The sequence below is a fragment of the Carassius gibelio genome, chromosome A16, assembly GCF_023724105.1.
Source record: "Carassius gibelio isolate Cgi1373 ecotype wild population from Czech Republic chromosome A16, carGib1.2-hapl.c, whole genome shotgun sequence".
In the NCBI taxonomy this organism is placed as follows: domain Eukaryota; kingdom Metazoa; phylum Chordata; class Actinopteri; order Cypriniformes; family Cyprinidae; genus Carassius; species Carassius gibelio.
Genome location: NC_068386.1, coordinates 22,417,530 through 22,442,543, shown reverse-complemented (window position 1 = coordinate 22,442,543; position 25,014 = coordinate 22,417,530). Strand labels below are relative to the sequence as shown.

At 38.0% G+C, this 25,014-nt stretch overlaps 1 protein-coding gene across 1 annotated transcript in view; it reads right to left on the bottom strand.

Moving 5' to 3' along the window:
• Nucleotides 1-3,337: 3,337 nt before the first annotated feature.
• LOC128030092 (glutamate receptor ionotropic, kainate 2-like) overlaps nucleotides 3,338-25,014 on the bottom strand; it is a 241,745-nt gene continuing 220,068 nt past the window's right edge. Inside the window, exons 15-16 of the mRNA XM_052617592.1 lie at nucleotides 9,626-9,876; nucleotides 3,338-5,308 (exon numbers count right to left, since the gene is read on the bottom strand). Of these exons, the coding sequence (XP_052473552.1) occupies nucleotides 5,144-5,308; nucleotides 9,626-9,876 (416 nt within the window). The 3' untranslated portion in view covers nucleotides 3,338-5,143. The remainder of the gene's footprint in view (nucleotides 5,309-9,625; nucleotides 9,877-25,014) is intronic.

Sequence of the window (25,014 nt, the reverse complement as noted above, 5' to 3'; positions counted from 1 at the left end):
AATCTTTGCAAATGCCCCTTTCACGTGTCACGAGAGTAGGCTACTTTCAATAAAAGGTCCAACATATTAGGAATACTTTTAACTTTAAATTTAGTTTACCAGTCAAGAAGAAACTTGTCAAATCAATTTGAGTGTTCAGAGGAATGTATTTTCCGAGCTATGGGGAACAGTGCAGAGCATGTCTAACTTCAGAAGTCTGAGAAGTATGTGTAAGTCTGGGTACTTGTTTTCCTGGAAATATCCAACTTTGATTCGCTACCCAAAACTGTTCTCCGCAGTTGTCAAAAGTAGCGGTTCAGCTGGATGGCTTGACTCACGCACACACACCCCAAACACTGTGCTTTCTTATTCATTTTTGTGCATTAATTTCTTTATTTAATTTCTTTCTTTTGACTAAAAAGTTTAAATAGGTTTAATTATTTGTAACCGGTGGCTTTCTTTTTGAGCTCATGTGGATTTATCTTAATGAAGTTAAGCTGAGTTACTGCCTTCTGGTGCCCAAATTTAAAAAAGGGGGAAAAATCAGTTTGTGTCTGCCTCTGAAATCACACATTTTCTATTTTCTAAAAGGTTAGTGGCAAACAGAGAGGATATAATTTCAGGAAACGGTGTTTGAATATGCTTTCTTTTGGGGTCAGTGTTACCTGAACCTCCACAGCACACACAGTGATTCACGTGAACCAAAAAACCTATCTGACCCAGCTGAATTCTACACTGAATGCTACATTTTAAAGGGATAAAGAGGAGATCAAACCCAGCAAATGAATGGACAGACACAGCATTATAAACAGCACTTATGAGCACAAGAGATACTGCAACACTGGTGGCAAGAAAATAAATTGCAAGTTTATGTACATCATAAAAACTACTAAAATTATAACCTTTTTTATTTACTTATTTTTCTTCTGTATTAACAATTCTATATCTAAAGGCTGAATCTGTTAGGTCTCTTTACAAAACGAATGGCTGATGAGTTCCTGCTTAAAATTCTGTGAAAAGATGTAATGCAGAATAAAAGCCAGACTAAATTATGCCTGCACAGACCCACCCCAGCCCTTAGTATTATAGTATAGAGTTGTTATTGGTATATAAAAGCATTTATGCCACTTCTGAACAGCACTAACAGTCTGTGTAAAGACAGCTATATACCACTTAAAAAGTGCTTCTTGCTACCTTTTCAGTGTAAATTTGGCATTTGATTATTTTTATGATTTTATTTTTGAGCTCTTTGATATGCTCAGCATGGACTACTTTCAATTTGCCATATGCCACATATTTATATATACCACAACTCTATTGACAAATGGCTGAAAAAAATGTATTTGACAAAAGGATAACAAGAAGTTGGTAAATTAAATTTTTTTGTATATAGTATTGTAGGACTAAAGCTTTATCTCATATTTTAACAGAGACTTCCTGTGTAAAGGGATATTTGAGTTACAAAATTGATTACCACAAACAAATAAGTTATATTTTACCCCCTTGTTTAGTTTTAATTCAGGATAATTTAAATTATTTTATATTTTAAGTGTTACATTATCATGGCAATACAATTCTCACAATGAAAAAAAAATATAAAAAAATAAACAACAACAACAAAAAAAAACATTAAATAAAAGTAAAATGTTTACGTATCATAGCTACACTGTTAAAACATTATTGCAATGTTTAAATATTAGGCTGCTTTCAATTCCTTGAAATTAAATGAATCCACGAATGTCATTGATTGAGTTAAACCTGTACTAAACCCAGAAGATTTAATTACATATAATGAAGAATTTTTAGCTTCTTCAGATAAATGCTTTGACTGTAAAAAAAAAAAAGAGTCTCAGGCTGGCAATACCACGACTTAGATGCCCTTGAGCAAAGCGCCGAAACCCCAACTGCTCCCCGGGCGCTGAAGCATAAATGGCTGCCCTGTGTGTGTGTGTGTCCGTGCACACTTTGGATGGTTAAATGCAGAGCACAAATTCTGAGTATGGGTCACCATACTTGGCTGTGTGTCACTTCACTTTTTTTCACATCCCTCTAGCTGTAAATGTAAAATAATTTTAAAATAAAATAACGTTTTATTAAAAATTAAATTAATTACAGCCTATTAAATTAAGAAATCTAACTATGTATGACATGGTTCCTGAACCGCACTCCAGTGGTTTGAGTCTTACATCTCAGATAGGTCCCTCAAGCAATCTTGGTGAGGTGTCCGTGTCACAAAATCTATCTAGTGGGGTGCCTCAGGGCTCAGTTCTTGGACAACTTCTCTTCTCTGTCTACATGGCATTGCTAGATTCTGTCATTTAGAATCATGGCTTTTCATACCACTACTATGCTGGTGACACTCAACTCTACTTCTAATTCCTTTGTGATGATCCAACTCTTCCTGCATCTCAGCTTGTCTAACAGACATTTCTTGATGGATGAAGGACCATCACTGTCAACTCAACCTTGCCAAGAATGAACTGCTTGTGGTTCCAGCAAACCCATCATTTCATCAGTTTCACCATCCAGTTAGGGACATCAAACATAACTTTCAAAAACAGGCAGAAACCTTGGAGTTATGATTGATGATAAGCTGACTTTCTCAGACCACATTGCCAAAACTGTCCGATACTGCAGATTTGCTTTATTCAACATCAAGAAGATCAGGCCCTTTCTTTCAGAACATGCTGCACAACTCCTTGTTCAAGCTCCTGTTCTGTCCAGACTAGACTATTACAAAGCTCTCTTAGCAGGTCTTTCAGCCAGTTCTATCAAACCTTTACAATTAATCCAGAACGTGACAGCAAGATTAAATTTTAATAAGCTGAAAATAATGCACATCACACCTGTTTATCAATTTGCACTGGTTACCAATAGCTGCTTGCGAACGTTGCTTCTTTGTGCCATCCCAAAGAAGCAAAAAGTCACTTTTACAGACTTTTAAATTAAATAGCTAACACTAGCTTATGTTATTCTTTTTTCTATTGTGTTTTATTTTTATTTATTATAATAAAAAATAAAATTAAAAACCTTGCTACATGTACTGCATTAAGCCGAGACTTGTTATACTGTATCACTTGCATATCATTGTTCTTTTGTTGATTTTGATTGCTTCCATTGTACTGTTTTGTAAGTCGCTTTGGAGATATATATATATATATATATATATATATATATATATATATATATATATATATATATATATATATATATATATATATATATATTCTTTTTTAATTATTATTATGTTTTTCCTTTTTACTATTTAATTTAATTTAATTTATTTATTTGTTTTCTTCAGCGTTTCTAGAGATGGGAATAAGGGAACAAAAATGAGACCACAACCAAGTGTGCTGACTTTTTTAATTAATTCCTTTAAACTTGTGCATCAACTTCAGACAGGAAACTGTGTGCACTTTGTTTTGTTTTCACAATATGGTCAAAATTAGTTTGTATCTGAAAAAAAAAAAAATCTTTAAATACATCTTATCCATTTGAAACCATGTACACACAACTTACTAGCAGTCTATTAGAAACTGGGGGCATTGAATATGAAGCATATTAGCAGTCCTCTTCAATTTTTATATATGTATATATCACACTTCTGAATCAGTTTTGTTGTTACTATTTATCTCAAGTAAAAATATCTTTCTGTAAATATGATTTCTTTACATGATAAAAATAGGATCTGTCCAAAATGAGTGTCACATCAACACTACCAGGAAACCTCGGCACTTCCCTTGTCCTGTGTGGGTCTATCATGAACCCTAACGCAAACTCGTCCTCATGGAGGCCAGGTGATGTGATCCTGGATGTGTTCCGCCACATGGGGCTCATCCGTGCAGAAGTGCATCAGTCCCAGGGGCCATTGCCACTTTAAATTCCGGTGTGAGGATTCCGCAGGGTGGCCATCTCCATATCAAGAGAGATATGCGAATGATTGATTTGTGTTGATAAAAATTATTACAAAATGCTGATATTCTATAATTGTACAAAACGACTTATTATTTTCATAGAAATTTTACATTTGCACACATTTACATGAGGACTCTTTTTTGAAATCTAAAATCAAATTCACAAAGTAAATTCATTAAACTGAAATTAAATGTAGTTATTAAAAATAACAGACATAAAATATTAATTTCAGCTATGTGTGTTCAAACTTGCTGTGACCATCATAGAAAAAAAAAAAATGAAAACCATTAATAAACCAAATTAAAAATGTTTGAATAAATGCATCACCATAGTTTTTTTCGAGTTCAATCAACTAATTTCTGGAGCGTTGTTCAGATAAATCTAATGAATAAAAAAATTGCACGAAATTTGGATTAGAAATTTTGCTTCTCCAATTAAAGCATCTTATTTAAATGATGAAAAAAAAAAATATATATTTGTAAGGTTCCGTAAATATGGACAGAAAATATTTAATTGTGCAATGGTTTAAATATGCTTAAAATAAACACAAATGTCAAAAATTGTGGGTTGAACATGTTTTTGTGAGTTTCACCATTAGTCGTTGTCACACTCTGCAGGGGACTGAAGATGCAAAGAACTGAAAGTGGTGTATTGCCTGTTGCTGTGTCCTGCTTCAATTGCATGTGAGTGTGGGTGCGAAACACGCTGAATGTTTTCAGCGATATTGCTGTGGTGCTCAGCAAAATATATATAGGTTTGTTTTTTATTTTTGCTCCAAAAAGTAGCACAGGTACTGTGTGTTAAAAATCTGTCCTTCTTTTGCTTCTGTATTTGTCAGGACATGTCTCCTTGTTCTCTCTAAAGGACTGCTCTCTGTGGACGGACAACAGCCAAATGTGTAACAAAACCAAAAAGAATATGAACATAATGATTAGACAAACCTCCTTCAGTCACATGCCTCTAGCTGTGTGTGTGTTGTTCCTGCTAAAAGTTACCCTGAACGCTGGCACCGGTCAGTCTTTGCTCTGGTGGTGATCTGGAGCGATGAGGTAACTAAAAATTTTGCCCAGACTCAATTTATTTCCACAGGAAATATGTTTCAGTTTCTGCTGTTGTTTTCAGTAACTAATTGTTTAAAATTACATTTAAGATCCCTTCCCCGTATAGAAAATCGACTTCCTCCCCTACCAAATTTCTCCCCTTGAAGTTTCCTTTTCCAAGCTCAAGAAAGAGCGAGCTGGTGTCCGTTTTAAGCCATGGTCTCTTTGCCTGGCAGTCTTCGGTCATTGAAGGTGTGCATGTTGATGACTTCATCTGTTTTGACCATGACCGGTGGCTGCGGTTTGTGTTTGAGCCGGCGCTGGCACTTGAGGGAAACCCTTAGCTCGTCCACCATGGCGCTGCAGAAGGATCTCTATGCAGACAGAAGAACACAGCTGATTGGATGTCCCTTCATTTCCAACACACAAACAAACATACTGGCTTCCAGTTCCTGGAAAGGTGGAGGACAGTGGGTGAAGCAGGGGGTGAAGAGTGAAAATGGAGATGGGATGACATGATTATGCTGATTTCTGTGTAGATGCACATCATAAGCATCATAACTAGGGATTTCTCTGTGGCAGATTTCACCTTGCTTCCTCCTGCCAGAATGCTGCATGATTTATTGATGCATATTATTTTCCATATGGCCAATTACAATTATCCACCCCCCCCCCCCTCCCCCGACCACCACCACACACACACAAAACAAGAAACAAACAGTGAGAATATCAGCTTTGTAATGGTGAAGCAAAAGAACATGTGATTGTCGCCCTGTTTTTATAATTAATGCACATTATTCAACATTCCCAGTCTTTATAAAGTCTTACAAATGAACAAAAATTAAACTGACACCAAAATAAAAATCATATCACATTCATACTTAGTAAAAGAACAAATCATCTATGCAGTATGTATCGTGAATAATTTCATTTTGAGGCTCACGGGAAATACTGTCAGCTTTTGTGAACAATCTGGCTTTTTTTAACACAATTTCATTTAAGATTTGTTAGTAAGAGACGTGAATATATGAAACAATAAGGTACTTGGTAAGCATTCCAATCAGAGTGATTGAATGATCTGCCTTCTTCATAGCGACATCCTCCATAGCAGCCAATAACACAACATTAGCATCTAGTTTATGATTACTGGCCAAACTTTAAGTAACAATCTACATTCTTCTACTGGTATTGCTACAGGAATGCCCTTTCACCGTTTGTATCACTCTGCTTCCCGTATTTCTCACAGTGAGTGTTCTTGTGGATGCCCAAATCCACTAAAATTTACATTACATTCACATAATGTAGTTGTAAGAGTTTTTTTAGGCCAGAATGTACTTGTTTATACTTCATATTACAGTTTGTTAATAAAGATAACATATATTTGAAAATGTGCCTCAGCGTTTTCAGAGATGTGAGCTCCAGGGCATCAGCAACCGTTCAGTGCTCATGAATCCGCTTAGAGCAGTCTCCCCTCGGCCAGATTTTCTGGAATTTGCCACTAGCCCTGTGACTAGATCACTTTATAGTGGTTTACATGATATATAATTTGTTTCAGGTAATTATAATGGGTAATCTTCGGACTCATTAATCTGTTATTTGTTCCAGAGCAAATAGGTTTGGCTGAAGGCAAAATTTCATCACGTTATATGCTGTTTATCAGAGCTCTGCCTCTGTACTTTTGACTGAATTGTCTAGCAACTGTTATGATGGCTGTTGTAGTATTGTGAAACTGCGTGTGTGTTCGTGATGGTGATTTTTGTGACATTGTTCTGCCATTAGATGGCAACATGAGACTGTTTATTTATTTATTTTAGTTGCATTTTTTCAATAAGAATGTAAATTATTTTAAAAAGATTATTATTATTATTATTATTATTATTTTTTTTTTTTGTGGTGGTGGTGGTGGTAGGAAAACCACAGGAAATTTACATCACATTAAGTCAGAACAGTATATTTTTTTCTTTTATCTAGAGCAATAAGACTGTTGGTCAGACTGTTTGCTTGTTCCTAATCTTACAAAATAGAGGCAATTATAAAATGCTAATTTCTACGGGAATGCGCTGTTGAGGAGCAAGAGGCATTTCTATATGGAGTTTTATTTTTTTTTATTTTTTTTGGCAGAATAGTATAAGAAAATACTGAACAAAGGACAGCAGCTCAAGTCTTGTACAAAAATACTTTAATTGCCTCTCTATCATTTTCAGCTGCAAGATTTGAGACCTGATTTAAATGTTCTCAAATGTGTGTTTTTTATTGCATTGCTTAGTATTGAATTTAAATACTAGCAAAATCACTCATATGGAATTTGACACTTCCATTTAGAACATGAACCTTTAGCACCCTGTTTGACTCCATATGCTTCGTAAAGCCTATACAGTTATGATTATGATGATTCTTAAAAATAAATGTAGTCAAAACCGTTTTCAACCTTTACATCCACTTTCTAATACAACAATATAACTCACTGCTTAGATACTGTAGTAATGCATTGTTGTAGACACAAACTAGCTAGTCATGACTGTTTCCCAAAAATGTTGGTCCTTTGAAACACATCCGTTGTTTGAACCATGTTGTTAAAGTCATCAAACAAGTGGTGGAGTGATAATTCCTGATAATTAATCCGCTTAAGTTCAAAGTAATGACTGAATATTGTTATAAATAATGAACATTGTATCTGTTTTTTTTTGTGGACTCCAGGATTCCCCAGGAGATGCGTACTGGTCAAAAATGGTGCTTTACTTCTCTTAACAAATTAAAAGACATAGAATGAAATGTGTGTATTTATGGAATGAAACATACAGATTCCTTATTTTTCTCAAGAGCATGATCTGTTCTATATGCCATACTGAAAAGAATATATGCTTCTAACCACAGGTAAAGAACTGCAGTTCCAACCACACAACTTTCCAATATTTTTCGCGAATGGTTGTTTGAACTATGGATGCGAGAAATACCAAATGGTTGAGCTATGTTGACAGTGACTGAACTTGTGACATATTGGCAAACTATACTTTTGGAAAACGCACCCTCAGACTTGCAGTAAACCCTGGGACCCCCAGTGTAAACAAGCTAGATTTTCTCAGTAACACTTTATTATAACTTTTATTAAGAACATAAACATTACTTGCACAATAGTTAAAAAATTTATTAGAAATGTAAGGTCTTTTTCTTTCTATATGTCTCTATATAAAAAGGCACTAGCTCTATCTATAGAGTGATGCTCAATATCACTGGCCAATAGGTTTATCATGTCAATGTCATCATTAAACAAGGATCAGGCAGCAAAATAATGCCTTGCCAGAATCTTTGTCATACTATGACTTACAGCAAACAAACAAAAGCATTTAGAGGGATTGATACAATGAATCTGAGATGAGTATAAAATACGCTTCTTCCACTGAGAGTGAATAAATGGAACTGTGCTTTTAATGAAAACTATCAATACTTAAGCTGGCAGGTTGACGCTGTCATTGTAGTTAAACAAAAACATCCATATTTAGAGTGCAAAAATTGAACGTATATGTGAACGCTTCAAACAAAGACCTCTTTGAAGAAACTTAACTTAGACCATCTCCGTTTGCTTAGCATGTGTAATGTGACCACTCAGCATGACACGTTCATTTTACTCCGACATTTGCAAGTTATTCATATTTTGGCCATTAGCCTCCCATTAAAATTGAGTTCTGATATGCAAATGGGATTAAATTAAATGATCAGTATTATTATTATTTTTAATGACTGCAAAAAAAATGGACAATTAAATGCATTCTTTTGGTTCCAAAAATGCAAAAATGAAGGCTCAGTGGAGAAGTTAATTATGATAAATATATTAAAACTGATTATTTACATTTTAATAGGACAGTGCGAATGCAAAGAGAAATGCGTAGCCTGCTTGTTTCATCCACTCAAGTGAGAATTCTAGAGAAAACACCCTTAAAGATCAGATTTACACATTAAATGCAATATCAAATAAAAATGGATGCTAAAAAAATAAAAATAATAATAATATAAAAAAATATCTAGCAAAAAACTACCAAGCAAACAGTTAAAACCACAGATCATGAGAAGAATTTCCAAGCTGTAAGTTAAATAAGATGTGCTTAAACACCGTATTTGTGATGCAAGAGAACTGGAGTTCATTAATTTAGAAGGTTTTTTAATTATTACTTACATTTTTTGGGAGAATTATTGTCTTCCTCATTATTGATTGTACACTTCAAGCATTCACTGTTTCAGTAGGACAAGTATACGGGTGAAGTGGATGGGGGAGTGAGATGACACAATGGAAGCCATTTGAGCAAGCAAAGACCAAGCCCTTCTGTCTTCAGAGACTTACATCAAGAAGGACAGTTTGCTCTCCAGACACAGGCACTGTCTGTAAAATATTACCAGTGAAATATACCTCACGCTTTGCTCTCAGTAACACAACATTAAAGCCAATTTTAGACTGATTTAATATTGTTTGCATTGATCTGTAAAATATTCTTTCATACTCAAAGGCATCTGTTGAACTCATCTTACTGATTGGCTTACATTACCCACAATACCCCCGCTGATGACACACAAAATTGTGATTAAATGTGATTTGTTTTTTCTAAAGAGACTTGCATATTAACCCTAAACTTTTAGTATATCCTAACAGTTTGCAAAATGTTCATTGCACTCCAGAAATGTGAAAATGTGTGCTGTACCTTTTCCAGCTGTGCGTTTTGTTTGGACTTATAGAGAAACTCCCCAACTGCCACAAACACAGAGAGGACAAGTCCCGCAGCCAACACTATGAAAATGCCACCGATGTTCTGGACGCCCAGCGCACTGGCCTCCTTATTCTCCTCCTCAGGACAGCCATTTCCTCGCCACCACTTCTCCTTCATCATGTGCAGCTTCCCTTCTTCCTGTAGCTGCAGGATTGCGATGGTGATCTTATCTCGGTAAGGGGACCCTAAAGGGTTAAAAAAGGGAAAACAAGATGCTGAGAATTAGTTCTGCTTAGCATCTGCTCATTTTGGTTTGTCAAATGGTGGAGATTTCACAATACTGTCAAGAATGAGTCATATTCTTGACCTACCGGGTCATATTTTACTCAAAATCTAAAGAAATAATAAATAATACAGCTGCAAGCAGCAATTAATGAGAAATTCAGCAAGCATTAAAAAAAAAAAGAAAAAGAAAAAAAAAAAAAAGTAATCAAGGACATCATATATGATTTTAAGCAAAATAGTTTTAACCCCATAAATGCAATCACTTGTCATTGCTTATGCCTTCTGACCAGTAAGTGGCACAGCCTGTGGCATTACACAATTAAAGCCCCACGAGATACGCATTGGATACCTAAAAGCTTTTACTAACTTTTTTTACCAGCAAGGTTTGATAATAATGTTTGGAATTTGGTGAAGATCGGACAAATGGTCTATACATTTTTTTTTTTTACCTAATTTGCACCTAATTTGAAATGGCCAAAAACATATACACTGGATTCTATAGGATCCAGAGGGGAAAAAAATATAGATTTTTTTTTTTTCATTACATTACTGTGTTTATAAAATATAGTATAGTAGTGACTGCCCTCTGCCTGTGTGCTAAATTTCATAGCTTTCCCGCAAGCTCCCAAAAAGCGAAGTGGAAGAAGAATAGATTCACACCGCTGGGGCTTGGCTCCTGATTTTTCTTTAAGAAAATGAAGCCTATTGATTAGAACCAGATCAGTGAACATTATTGTTTTATTATTATTATTTTTTACCAATAATTAATTTGGACTGACAATTTGTTCAAGAAAATCACTGCCTCAGTGATCTGGTAACAGCAGTTCTCTAGTTAACAGTTCACTGGAGGGGGAGATTATAAGTGAATAACAAATTACATTTCAGTCTGTTTCTGAAATTCATGGCTTCAAAGGTCCTTGAATACAGTGCACCAGTATGGCCTACCTCATTTTTGGAGCCACACAATTATGGTGAAAGTAAACTACTGTAAACTACTAGAAAAAAAGACTTGAAATTCATTCTCAAATAAATAATAAAATCAAATTCAGATAAATAAAAGGTATTTGTACCATTCTGCTATTTTTGTACTGAGAACAACCCAAGACTAAATCACATTCAAACAAGCCAATGTATAAAGTCTTATTGATTGCACTACACTACAAGACTTGAGGAAAGCTGAGACAGTGAAAAAGAAACATGAAGTTTGTCACTTCAGTGGTGTGAGATTATGTTTTTCACAGTCTTACGAGCAGTACAGAGGTGAGAAATACAGACACTAATGCAGTACGAGCTATAAAAGCCTAATGCTGTTTGTTGAAACACAGCTCCCAGGGTGCCATTGATAACACACCAATAAAACCCAATTACATTCGAGGGACTGGCGTTTCCTGCTTTTATCTATTTATTTTCTGTCTAATTAAATCTAGTTGCTATTCTTAATTTGAGCTAATGTTTCCTTCTGGGCCTCCTTGCAGGCTTAGATTTGTAACTCTCCCCCCTTTCCATCAGCCATTTTACCTCCCTCGCAAAAAGAGGTAAACAGGTCATGTTCCCTCCATTCAACAAAGATATAAAATGTTTAGAGAGGTGCTTTCTCATTTCATTTGAAATATGAGGTAGAACATGAGCATTCACAAACTGAGCCTTTCGTGTTGTAGTAGTGGTACTGCTGTAACTACTGTTAACTCTCTATACTAAGGATTGTACTATTGCCTGAATAACTGAAGACTCAGCTGTTCTTTTGCTCAAATGCACCACACAAGTACTGTATATCAAACACAAAACTTTCAAACTCAGTTTTTTTTTTCTTTGTCATTGTTTGCACTTAGGTCTTAGGGTTTTTGTATAACAGTATTGCAGCTATCCTTTATTCTATTATTCTCACCTATAAAATCCATAATATATTCGGTCATTATATATATATATATATATATATATATATATATATATATATATATATATATATATATATATATATATATATATATGTGTGTAAATGAAATATGTATAAATAAATGTAAATCTGAAAATATAGAAGTGAATCTAATTATGTAAATGTAAAGCTCAATTTATACATGTAAATCTGATTATTTAGAAATGCATAATGAATGTATAAATATAAATCGGAATATATAGAAGTACATCTGAATATATAAATCTGGATATATATGAAGAGTTTGATTCCAAAACGTTATAAACGCTATAAAAAAAAAAAAAAACAGTAACAACCAATCACAGTGCACCATTCCATGCACTATAGACTGTAATGGCGGTGCTTTGAATACACTCCGCATCTTAGGCCCTGTCCCAAATGGCGCACATCATGTGGACTTTCGGTCTCGTGGACTTGCACGTGCTCGCCGAGTCTATGAGTCCGTAGGCCGCCCCATTCAGCATTTTGACGCTCTGAAGTGTGCTCAGCAGCACCCCTTTTGTACCCTTGAAATGGTCTTCCGCAAAGCCTGCATAGATGCTATGCACAAGATAAATTGCTTGTTTTATTTTTGTGATTATTTTTCTTCATTACTTTTTTTTTTTTACTTTATTTTATGTAAAGCACTTTGAATTACCATTGTGCACGAAATGTGCTATATAAATAAACTTGCCGTGCCTTGAATGTAAATGCATTAACTAAGGTTGACTAATGAGTTCTTATTGTAAAGTGATACCTATTGGTCTTCATAGATCTTTTGCATTTTAATGTGTAAAATATTTAACTTTTATATATTTTTCTGAATTGCTTTAATGTTTTAAATGTTTAGTTATTTTTGTTATAAGAAAAAAAAGTTATTTAACATGTTAAACTGTATTATGACCACTTTTTCAAAACAGGAAAATCTGATAACGGTGTATCCCAAATAGTGACTGGACTGGATTTGTCACACTATGCTGCTGAAAGGAACACGGAGCCGAGGATAATCAAAATAGTCTTTATCAATCCAACACAGGAGTAAATCCAACAGGGAGAACAGGAGGAAGACACACATATGGAACTGGTACAGTAGACCCGACAAAACTGAACTGAAAGGACATTGCTTATTTGGCTAATGAGGCTAATGAGGGTGCTAAGGAGACACACCTGGGAACTAATCAACAATCAAGGAGAGACAGAAACTGGGTCATGGGAAAAAACATACTGACAAGTCCATAGTTCTGACATTTCGCACCCCTCCCGGAAGGTGCATCCTCGCACTATAGGCAACAACAGGAGGAGCCTAGGGTGGAGCCAAGGGCTCTGGCGACCAAGGCAGAGGCAGAGACAGAGATCCAGAGATCCGTGGTAGAGCCAGAGTGAGTGAGGACCAAGGTGGAGCTGGTGGTAAGGATTGACTAGGTGCAGCCAGTGGAGAGAAGTTCAGAGGCAATGTCTGGGGTCTGAGGTGGAGCCGCTGGGACTAGAGCCCCGGAGTCCGGGCCTCAGATGATGGATGCGGAGGTGAGGGAGACTCTGACCAGGAGTCTCCCTCAACGCATAGATGGTGGGCTGAGGGTGAGCAGAGGGGTTGCCAGATGACAATGGTGGAGGAGGCAGGAGCAGGTGGGAGGTTGTTTATTTTGGATGAGCGGCCACAGGGGGACACATTCTAGGAGCAGGTACTGGAGGACATTGTGGCCAGGGTGGCATGGTTCAGTGAAGTCTGCAGTGGGAGAGAAGGTCGGAAGACGAGTGGTGAGTAAGGCCGGGCATACACTGTGCGATTTTGATCCGATTTTGAGCCGAATTCTGATTTGTGCGACTCTTTGTCGGGTCGGGCCAAATTTCAGCATTTTCGTGCATCGTTTGTCGTGCAGTGTTCGTGCAGTGTACAAGGGGAAACGAGAGGCGATAAGCCTCTCCCGACCGGCAATCGGTTGGTCGGATGGATATCTGACATGTCAGAAATTTTGGTCGCCTCTCGTGAGGTATCGCACTATTGAAGCAGGGCTACGGACCGATTTTCCACGTTTCCCCTCACTGCACATACGTGAAACCATAAACGAAGCCATGGTGACACCTGACACGGAGTGTATTGTGGACTGAAGTGATGGAGGGATAACTTGTGGAGTTATGGCAAAGAAAAATAAAAATAAAAGAGGAGAAAAAATGCCTGCTTACCTCCAGTTCGCATTGCAAAATATTAGCCACGTCTTCCCAGCCACCTGCACGTCTAGATACGCTGACGCCTTTTTTTTTCGACGTTTCAGCACACAGAATTGCGCATATCACCAAAGCTGTGCGTTTATCCCGGGAAAGCATGTTTATTCAGAAACAGCCACAAACATCTGGGTTCTGAGGGATCCTATGTGTTGATTCGGTTGATTCCCCACGAATAGTGTGAGCAGTCAAATCGCAACTCAGCAATCGGCCCGTACAGTGAGTGCACAAAAATCGTGAGCTTTGGCTTTACATCGCATGCGATCTACCCGTACAGTGTGAGTTGGTACCTTGCCGAAATCACACTGAAATCGCACAGTGTATGCCCGCCTTAAGTGGGTTAAGTGCAAAATGACGAACACCTGTTTCTGATTGCAGTAATTGGCCTGGGGAGACTGGTTTAAAGGGAGGCTGGAGAATGTTGAAGTCAGAGAAAGACAAGACAGAGACTTCGAAACTGGCTCTGCCAAGAGAACTAGAAGAAATTGTGCCTTTAACATTGTGTGAACATGCTGGAAGTGCTACTTTTGTTTTGTGAATTTTTTTTAATTAGTGAATAAATTTAACTGAGTCTCCAAATGCCAACCCTGGTCACTTCCTTCCTTCTTACTACAAACTTTGTTACAGACACATTCTAGGAGCAGGCACTGGAGGACACATAATAGTAGCTGGCACTGGAGGACACATTCTAGGAGCGGGCACTGGAGGACACAGTCTAGGAGCGGGCACTGGAGGACACAGTCTAGGAGCGGGCACTGGAGGACACAGTCTAGGAGCGGGCACTGGAGGACACATTCTAGGAGCGGGCACTGGAGGACACAGTCTAGGAGCGGGCACTGGAGGACACAGTCTAGGAGCGGGCACTGAAGGACACTTTCTAGGAACGGGCACTTGAGGATCAGACGCCCCCTCAGGGCTGGATGAGGAAACCAAGGAGAAGGAGGGCTGGACAGGACCAGCAGAGATGACTGAGAGAGGAGAGGGGGCAGTTCAACCTCCAGTTCCAATTCCCAATCTATAAGATCCAACTCCTCATTTTGGCCCTTTTGGCAATCCATATTCAGCTCACCCTTAGCTGCGATGCAGGGAGTCTAAACTAAACAACAAGACAGAAACTGGGTCACAGGGGAAAATACACATACAGTCAAGTCCATTGTTTGGGACTGCATTTGCTTCCGAATTGATGTATTCATGATGTATTCATGATGTATAGGCATATAATTTGAATAAAAATAATAAATAAGAACATCTGTCTTTTGACATGCCTGATAATAAAGACATATGTATATTGATATGTACATTTAAATATACCGATGTACCTCTTTATATTCAGATTTACATTTACATATTCAGATTTAATTATATATTCTGATTTACATTTATATATTTCATTTTAAATCTTTATCTTCTGATTTACAGTTATATGTTCAGATTTGTATCTATATATTCGTAGTTATAACTGTATATTCACATTTTAAGTGTGTATATTTAGATTTAGATAATTATTTCCTGTTTGGTGCCTTGTAATACAGGCTTTTGTATGTGTGTGTGTGTGTGTGTATATATATATATATATATATATATATAGATATAGATATAGATATAGATATGATACCGATACTTTTAATGGCCAGTATCGCCGATATCAATAATGATATGATACTTCTAAACTGAACGTTTAGATTATGAAATTAATTTAATTATTATGAGTACAATGGGTAATAAATAATACCTACTTAACTTTATATTTGAAATGCATTTTAACACTCAATATAACTTAGTAGGTTATATTTTTGTTTACACATGCTTAAAATATGTTTACTGTAGTGGTAAACCAAGGAAAACTATAAATACTATAGTTAAACTATGTTCACTTTACCATGGTTCATTGTCATAAGGGACTGCCATAAAATGTAACCTTTTTATTTGGAGAGTGTATGATTTATATTAACAATACAGAATAGAATATGAACAATATGAAATTCTAACATTCAAATTTAAATAAATGTACTGCACAAACTAGGGTACAATTTCAATAGATTTATTGTTAAATAACTCAAACACATAGTTCTGGGCTGCCTTTTTTCTTATTATAGGCTACTTTTGGAAAACGCAGCTCTATTTAAATGCACTGTCAGAAGTGAGTGAATGCTCTCTGTAATTGATTGATTATGCCTTGCAACATTTGGGTGTGTTCAGATGAGCAGGAAAATCCTTTCCACACAATTATTTGCTAACATAGGTTATTCGTCCAATTTTAAGCTTTTGTAGGAAATATTTTTTTGTTTAATAAACAAAATCACTGGTAAATAAAAACACCTTAGTATCTATATTTTTCATATGAGTATCAATACTTTCGATACTCACATCAGTATCAATATATCGATACTTCAGGATCGATTCGCCCATCCCTACAAGGGGGGTAATAATTAGGCAGAGGGGCGAAATTGAGCACAACACCGGTACCCGGTAACTTTACCAGTAATATTAATATATTAATATTAATATTAATTTAGTTCTGCTTAATGGCTCCTGAAGGCTGTAATTAACAGTTGTCAGGAACTGTCTACTGACTAAATCAGCCATCATCACAGCCGTGTGTGATTTGTTTACATACGAGCTGCGGTAACTTGGGTCTAACTTTTAGCTGTTGAGTTAGCACGTTGTGTGTGTGTGTGTGTGTATACTTGTTTTTCTATCCTGGTGTGGACCTCAACCTGAATGCACACAGACTCATGGGGACTCAAGTTGTGTCACAGTGGGGACCTAAATAGAGGTCCCCAAGGCTACACAAGCTTATAAATCATACAGAATGAGTTTTTTTGGAAATGTAAAAATGCAGAAAGTTTTCTGTGATGGGTAGGGTTAGTGTAAGGAGATAGAATATACCATTTGTACAGTATAAGGACTCTGACCCTAGCACAACAGTTGAGATGTGGCATGCCAGCAGCATACGGTCAAGGAAACCAGACCTCATGGAAGATGCATCTGCTCCTTTTTTGTGGACTCAGATTAGCAGCAGTCAGTATATATGACTATGACATATGAATATGTCTGTGTGAGACAGCAAATCAATGAATGACAGCACCTTAATGTGTATTCTTACAAGTTAAAGAACAATGTTTGTGTGATTTATATTTTTCACCTTTATGAGGCAAAAAAAAAAAAAAAAGAAAACTGCCTGGTAAAACCAGTGGCTGGTGATCAAAAAGTAAACTTCAGATCCTGTGTGTGTGTGTATATATATATATGTATTGTGACGAGTCAGATGCCTCCTCCCTGATTGTCACCGGCACCCCGTCCTAAATAGCCGCCCTTCACCAGGCTCCCGACTGGAGTGGGTGTGTGAGAGGAGGGGCGCTGGACGAGTCAGGGCTGGCGGCGTGTGATGAGGCACACCTGATGTGAATGGAGCCTCGTCCCCGCCGCTGTTTAAAAGCCCAACGCGCCTCTCCTCGAGAGACCGGTCTCTTCCCCGTGCATGCACACTGGTGTCCTCGTGGGTCCAGGAAGGGTGCGTTGAGGGACTCCCGCGCCACCAAGACGTGAGCTGCCGGACCCGCGATCCGGATGGGAACCGCACCCGTATACACGGCCGACGGGCCAGGATGCCGGGCCGTCCATCCCCTACCAGCGCCGCGGCCAACGAGAGAGACGCGGCCGCTAGGAGAAGCCGCCGCCCCTCGCGCCCCAGACCGAGGAGGGGAGCGCGTGCGGCCGCCGGACTCCGCCCCTTACCTGGACCCTTCCTCAATGAACACTGCCCGACCCACACAAACCCCGCAGCACGACGAGGACACCAGATTCCCTGTTATTTTGGACACTTTCCCCCTTTGGCCACTTTTATTCCCTGTTATTTTATTATTTCTGTTAATAAAAGCCTCTCCGAGGCCTGACGCCACGCCCACTGTGTCTGTCTTGTGCTCCTCCCGCCACAGTATATGTGTATGTGTGTGTATATATATATATTAGAGGTGGGCATAGATTAATTTTTTTAATCTAGATTAATCTCGCTGTGATCTTGAAATTAATCTAGATTAATCTAGATTAAAATGGCTCATTCGAATTCTGCCGAAGGCATTCAGAATATGTGTTACTCAAATAAAATTGACAAACAGTAAGTCTTTGAGAAGGGTTTTATCAAGTTGGTGGTGCATTAGAAAAGGGGCTCATCTCCTGTTTCCAAAGTGCTTGAAAAAGCTGTAAACTAATTCCACATTGCACAAGGTGCAAACAACATTATGCCTGATTCCAGAGATGTATAAAGTACTAGAGAACCATACTTGAGTAAAAGTACAAGTGCTCTATCAAAAAAGTGACTTGAGTAGAAGTAGAAGTGCTCTTTAAAGGGACACTGAGTAGGAATTACTCCCATCTAGTGGTGAAATTGTATTTTGCATTCAAACTAATTTTGCTCTCCAGCGCCTCGCTTTTTCAAATGCGCGTTGCATCTACGGTAGGTGATATGTACCAAAAAGCTTTGACAGGATGTATTCTAATAACATTTCGTCGAGTTTTCCTTCAGGTGAACAGGTGTGTTATTTCAAACAAACTGCAACATGACAACTAACAAACGAATGTTACAGTATGAATTACTGACTGTGGAAAACATGAAATATTGTAATTAGTAGTTATGTCTAATTTATTCGTTATATTTTCTGAATTATATGCATTGTTAGATATAAAAAAAATACTATAATATAGACTGTAACACTGACTTACCTGTCGAGAAGAAAACTGGCCACTTCAGCGTCTCTTTTGAAATCTTTATCAAGCATTAGCTCTTTCCACCTAGAAAAAGCTTCCCCCGACATTAACTCTTGTTTTCTGTAATCTACGGTCACGTTTCCTTTTACGTTCTATTTTTGACTGTTTTGGCGACGATGTTTTCTTCTCCTGTGGCGCGGCATATGTATGGTCCATAATAAGAATGCAATCCAGACTTTTAAACTTGCCGGTGCAGTTTCAAGCACCTGTCACTGCTCTGCACCTGCGTTTCTGGCTCTGACCGAAAACGCGCTGTGGAAACGCATTGGCTTAGTACTTTTTGTCCCTCTCTGCTATTATAGTTTTGCAAGATGGCGGAACTACATGGAAGCCTCCGTCAACCTACCCGTCCCATGTATATAAAGATAATAAATTCTTCATTTACAAGGATTAGTTTAAACATTGACATAGGTATTTGTACACCATTGAGGGCATATTTATGAATAAAAATATTGATTTTAGATAATAAAATACCTAAAAAGTTACTTATTGTCCCTTTAAGCACCACACTTAAGTAGAAGTACTAAAGTATTCAACATTTTTTGTACTTAAGTATTGCAAGTAGTCTATTTTAAAATTTACTACTCAAGTACTGAAAGTAAAAGTAGAAGTATTGTGTTATGTAGCTATTAAAGAAAGTAGTCAAAAGTTTGAACATATTGTTTTTACTATTTCAAATGATTAACCTAAAGGACAATCACAATTCCTTTGACTGTAACTTCTTGTAAACAAAAAAGGGTTACTAGGGTTAGTTAGCCCAATTTGCAAAATGATGTCATTAATAACTTACCCTCATGTTGTTTCAAACCCATAAGAGCTCAGAGGGTCATTTAGAATTTTTTGAAGCATCGAAAATACATTTTGGTCCAAAAATAGCAAAAACTACGACTTTATTCAGCATTGTCTTCTCTTCCGTGTCTGTTGTAAGACAGTTACAAACAAAGCAGTTTGTGATATCTGGTTCGCGAACGAATCATTCGATGTAACCGGATCTTTTTGAAACAGTCCACCAAATCGAACTGAATCGTTTTAAACAGTTCGCGTCTCCAATACGCATTAATCCACAGATGAATTAAACTGTTAACTTGTTTAATGTGTCTGACACTCCCTCTGAGTTAAAACAAACCAATATCCCGGAGTAATTCATTGACTCAAACAGTACACTGACTGAACTGATGTGAAGAGAGAACTGAAGATGAACACCGAGCCGAGCCAGATAATGACTCGTTCACGAGTCAAGAACCGTTTCTGTCAGACGCGTCCGATTCATGAACCGAGGAGCTGATGATACTGCGCATGTGTGATTTAGCGTGAAGCAAACCGACACACAGAGCGTCTGGAACCGAACTGATTCTTTTGGTGATTGATTCTGAACTGATTCTGTGTTAATGTTATGTGCAGTCAACGCCAATGACGCCATTGCATCGAGCGCAAAAGAATCGGTGAACTGTTTTCTTCAACTGGTTTATTGAATCGAACTGTCAGAAAGAACTAACGTTACTGGTCATCCGAAAACCGATGCAACCGGTTCTTGACTCGTGAACGAGTCATTATCTGGCTCGGCTCGGTGTTCTCTCTTCACAGCAGTTCAGTCAGCACGCGCAGTCTCGCTTGATTCCAACAGCGATTCGCTCAATGATGTGCCAGCTTCATCAAACCTGCCATCTACAGTTCTGGCAGTGGTTTGTAATGGAATGATTCGTAACATTATTATAATTGTAACGAGTAACGATGCAGCACATAAAAAAAAATATCGGAGTAAAAGTATTAAAGTAAGTAAAAGTGGAAGTAGGAGAAAAAAATAATACTCTAGTAAAGTACAGATACCGCCTTTTAGTACTTAAGTACAGTAGTGAAGTAGTTCTACTTCGTTACTATACATCTCTGCCTGATTCACACCAATTTTTTTTTTTCAAGTTAGTAGGTGTCAAGGTACAGAAACCAAATAATAGCACTGGATAGTCTTCAATGTAAAAATTAAATATACAATCAATTGGGAAACCTACATTTATTCAGACACCTTCAACATTTCTCACATTATTACAGTTTTGCTATATATATCAAAAATTGTATCTGGTTTCTGAAAATTTTTTGGTTTGACTGTTAAAACTACAAAGAAATTCAGTCAAGAGCAGTGAGTGATTTTCATTTTCATTTTCTTGGATTAACATTACAGCAGCCAGTCGCTAAATTAGGCGCGGTCCCTTTAGGAGATGATGAATGCATCCAATATAATACACATCCCATTTTTTCCTCAACTGTTAACTTTCACTTAAGAAATAACTGACAGTTTTTTCGAGCATAATTTCCAAGGTGGATATTTTGACATATTTTGTATGTATTTGTCGGCACAAGAGCAAAAATAAGCAAATTCAATGTTCTAGTGTTTTGAGACGCCTTTCTCTGCGCGAGCCCTGAACACCAGAACACCGTGGTGTTGAATTGGGCTCTTTCACATCTTTTTGTTTGTTCAAACTGCGATTTTCATTTGTTCGTTCGGGAGCAGGAGGAACTACGAGGTGAACTTCGCAGAAGAGAGCTCGGTTCAGTGTCGCTGTCCGTGATACGCGGCTCTCAATCTCTCTCGTGCGCACCTAACGGCACGCGCTACTCTGTTCAGCTTTTCCACGTCTAGTTTTTGGATGCTTTAATGTTTAAATTGACAAGCGGTACGGCTTAACAACAGGTGAGAAAGATAAGCTTTCGTGACGATGCGCAGCAGTGGCCCGTCAACTGTCCTGAGCATCTTTTTAGGCTGGCCTCAGCCAGTCGGTTATATAAAATATCAAAGTGAAAGTCAGACAGAAGGCAAAAGGGCCAACAAGTGCTAAGCAACTCTCGGGAAACTCCTTCAAGACTGTTGGAAGACCATTTCAGGTGACTACCTCTTGAAGCTCATCAAGAGAATGCCAAGAGTGTGCAAAGCAGTAATCAAAGCAAAAGATGGCTACTTTGAAGAACCTAGAATATGACATATTTTCAGTTGTTTCACACTTTTTTTGTTATGTATATAATTCCATGTATAATTCCACATGTGTTAAATCATAGTTTTGATGCCTTCAGTGTGAATCTACAATTTGCATAGTCATGAAAATAAAGAAAATTATTTGAACGAGAAGGTGTGTATGTATATTCAGCAACAAAGACAAGTAACAGAATGAAACCTTGATCCACTGTACAGCACAGAACAGCAAGTTTCTTCAAATACCTGTATATAGCGAATGGATGTAGGACCTTTGGGAAGCAAGGACAGAAGATAGCTTAAATGAAACCGAATGATAAGAGTTTACTTTGATACTAGTAGCTCCTCATGCACAAGCAAACTCCTGACAGATGTTTGATGACATGGCTTTGTACGTGACTCTTCTTAATGATGCCTCCAGGGACGGGGCCTGTCTACAGGCTGAAAGCTGACTGGGGGGCTTTCTGTTTCCATAGTACTCAAGGGGCATGCAGCACTGCCCTGGAACATTGATATACACAGCAAGTGCTACACACATTTAGCAAGACAATGATGTCAAGTGAAAAAGGAGCTGGCAGCGGTGCCCAAACTAAAGGTTGAAGTGCTCAGGTGATTCAGCTTTAAAATATGTAATTATTTAAAACCCAGTTTGCAGTCATTTAAGTAAAGCCATGGGTCCCACTTCATAATGGCCTTAACTACTATGTACTGTACTTACATAAAAAAAAAAAAAATAATAATAATAAAAATACAAGGTACATATTGTGTTCATATTGTAATGCAAAACAATTTTACTGCTATCGAGGTGGGATACGGGTAAGGTTAGATACGTTTGGTTGTATGGGTAGGTTTAAGGGTGGGTTATGGTGTAAGGAATGGGTCAATAGCATAATTTTAAATGTAATCACATAAATTAATTACGGATAGAATAACATGCAGGTATTCTCTAAATATAACTACAATGTAAAAGAATGTATGTACACAATTAGTGCATTTTACCAAATGATTAATTGAAATTTAAGTAAACAGTACTTAGTATACAGAGGAACGAAGCAATTTATATGATAACTTCTGGAAAAAATGTGAACAGCGGGCAGGACGGACTTGCAAAACTGATTTTGCCATTCCTTCCAGTGCTATACTCTTGTGAAAAAGAGGTGCACTAATTGTACCTGATATACTCGTTGTGTACTTCACATCTTAATAAATAAATAAATGTACTGAAGTTAAAGAGATGAGCGTGACAATTGCATGCGATTAATTTCACAGCACTAATTTGAAATAAACTTTAGTGTGCAAAAGATGCTTTATTGATGCTTAAGATGCTTAATACATTATTATTTGTAATGATCAAAAAGCATGTGCAAACTAGATCCTGGAAGGCCAATGCCCTGCAGAGTTTAGCTACAACTGGCCTTAACACACCTATCTGAACGTTTTTAGTGTGTCTAGTAAGATAATGGCTTCAAAAACAAATAATGGACAAGGAATAATTCTGCTTGAATACTTGGCTGAAGCTGGCACAGTCCGGTGTTTGCTAGATAACAGTTGAGCCAAGGGATCAGTGCAATATTATACATAGACCTCTAAAGTCATGAGTGTGAATTGAATCAATGTAAACTTTGTGAATGAAAAGAGCGCAAATTAAACACTGCATTGCTGTTGCCTCTCCGTGCATATCTCAGAAATCAGAGCTTTGCAAGAGTAATTTCACATATAATAATACATAAATGTTCAATTTTTATATATATATTTAAAAGGAGATGATTTAAACCTTAGGCTACAATATGACACGAATGGATGGAATAAGCACAGCGCGCTCACCAGTCAAACAGCCGCGTTGCGCGTCTCAGTCTCTCAAAAAACCAAACCAGTTCTCTCAAGAGTAGGCTAATAATCAGCTTAGATACAGATACATTTTCTACTTGTCCTACATGTTTGCATCTTTATCTTTTGCTGGTTTGTGCGGCACACACACATTTGTTTAGTGGAGTTCACTAAACATTAAGACTCACTTAAAGGGATCTGCGTAATGAAAATGTGCGCATTGAATTATTTCAGTCGTGTTCAAATGATTACTAAACATTTGTCATGACATTTCTCTGCTTGCATGATAAAAATTATTTTAGAAATTAAGAATTTTTAGTTTAACATGACATGTATAGTGATAACTATGAAAAAAGAAAGATAGGCATAACGAGCTTACAGATACAAATACTGGCTGTTACATTAAAATTTATAAATTTATGTAATGTCATAATTATAAAGTTTTGACAATTAACATACTGTAACACGTGTTGGTGTGTAAAACAAGCGCACGACGAAGGAGATAACAAATAAGTCTTAATGATCCATGGAAGGAAAAAGGGCACATCCAAACACAAATCCAAATCGTGGTTTTAAAAAAAATGAATAGTGGACAAAACAGAACTGAACAGACAGTGCTTAAAAAGGCATGGAAAGTAATCAGACTAATGGAAAAAGGTGGGGATTAATCAATTAACAAAACGACAAATGGAACATGACCAAATAGGGATAACACAAAGGAACAGAAGTTCATGACTGTGACAGTTCGCCCCCTCCCGGAATGGTGGGTCCTCGCACCGAGAGAGAAAGTCCAGCGGAGGGAGGGTGGGGGTTCTAGCAGGCGGGCATGGGGCAGGCAAGGGACAGGCAATGGAGAGGGAGCATGGAGCATAGAGCATAGTACCAGGGTGGAGTGGATGGAGGGAGGATCCAGGGAGGAGCCCAGAGCAGGGGGAGCCAGATGGTCATCCAGACACCAGCCAGGATTGCTGCCCATGGTGGAGTCGACGGTGGGAGGAGCCATGGTGGAGGAGGAGCCGACAACACCAGGGGGCTGAATTACGGAGACTGCAACGATGGATGAAGATCTCAGGTTGGAGCCGAGCAGACGGAGAGCCAGGGTGACACAGATGGTCTGGAGGTCCAAGATGGCACTGAAGGCACAGGACGGAGGCGGGGCTTCGGAAGCCTGCTGCGGAGTCGGGGTGACTGAGGATGGAGGTGGAGCCGGAGGGAAGGAGGAGCCGAGCAGGAGGGATGGAGTGATGAGGCGAAGCCATAGGAGTGGAGTCGCGAGGCGGCGAATGGTCGACACTTGACCAAGGCAGAGCTGGAGGGACAGGGGAGCCCGGTGGAGCTGGTAGCGTGGCAGACGGTGAACGGGGATCTGTTAATATCCAGCACCCACTCCACAAAGGTGGCGAAATC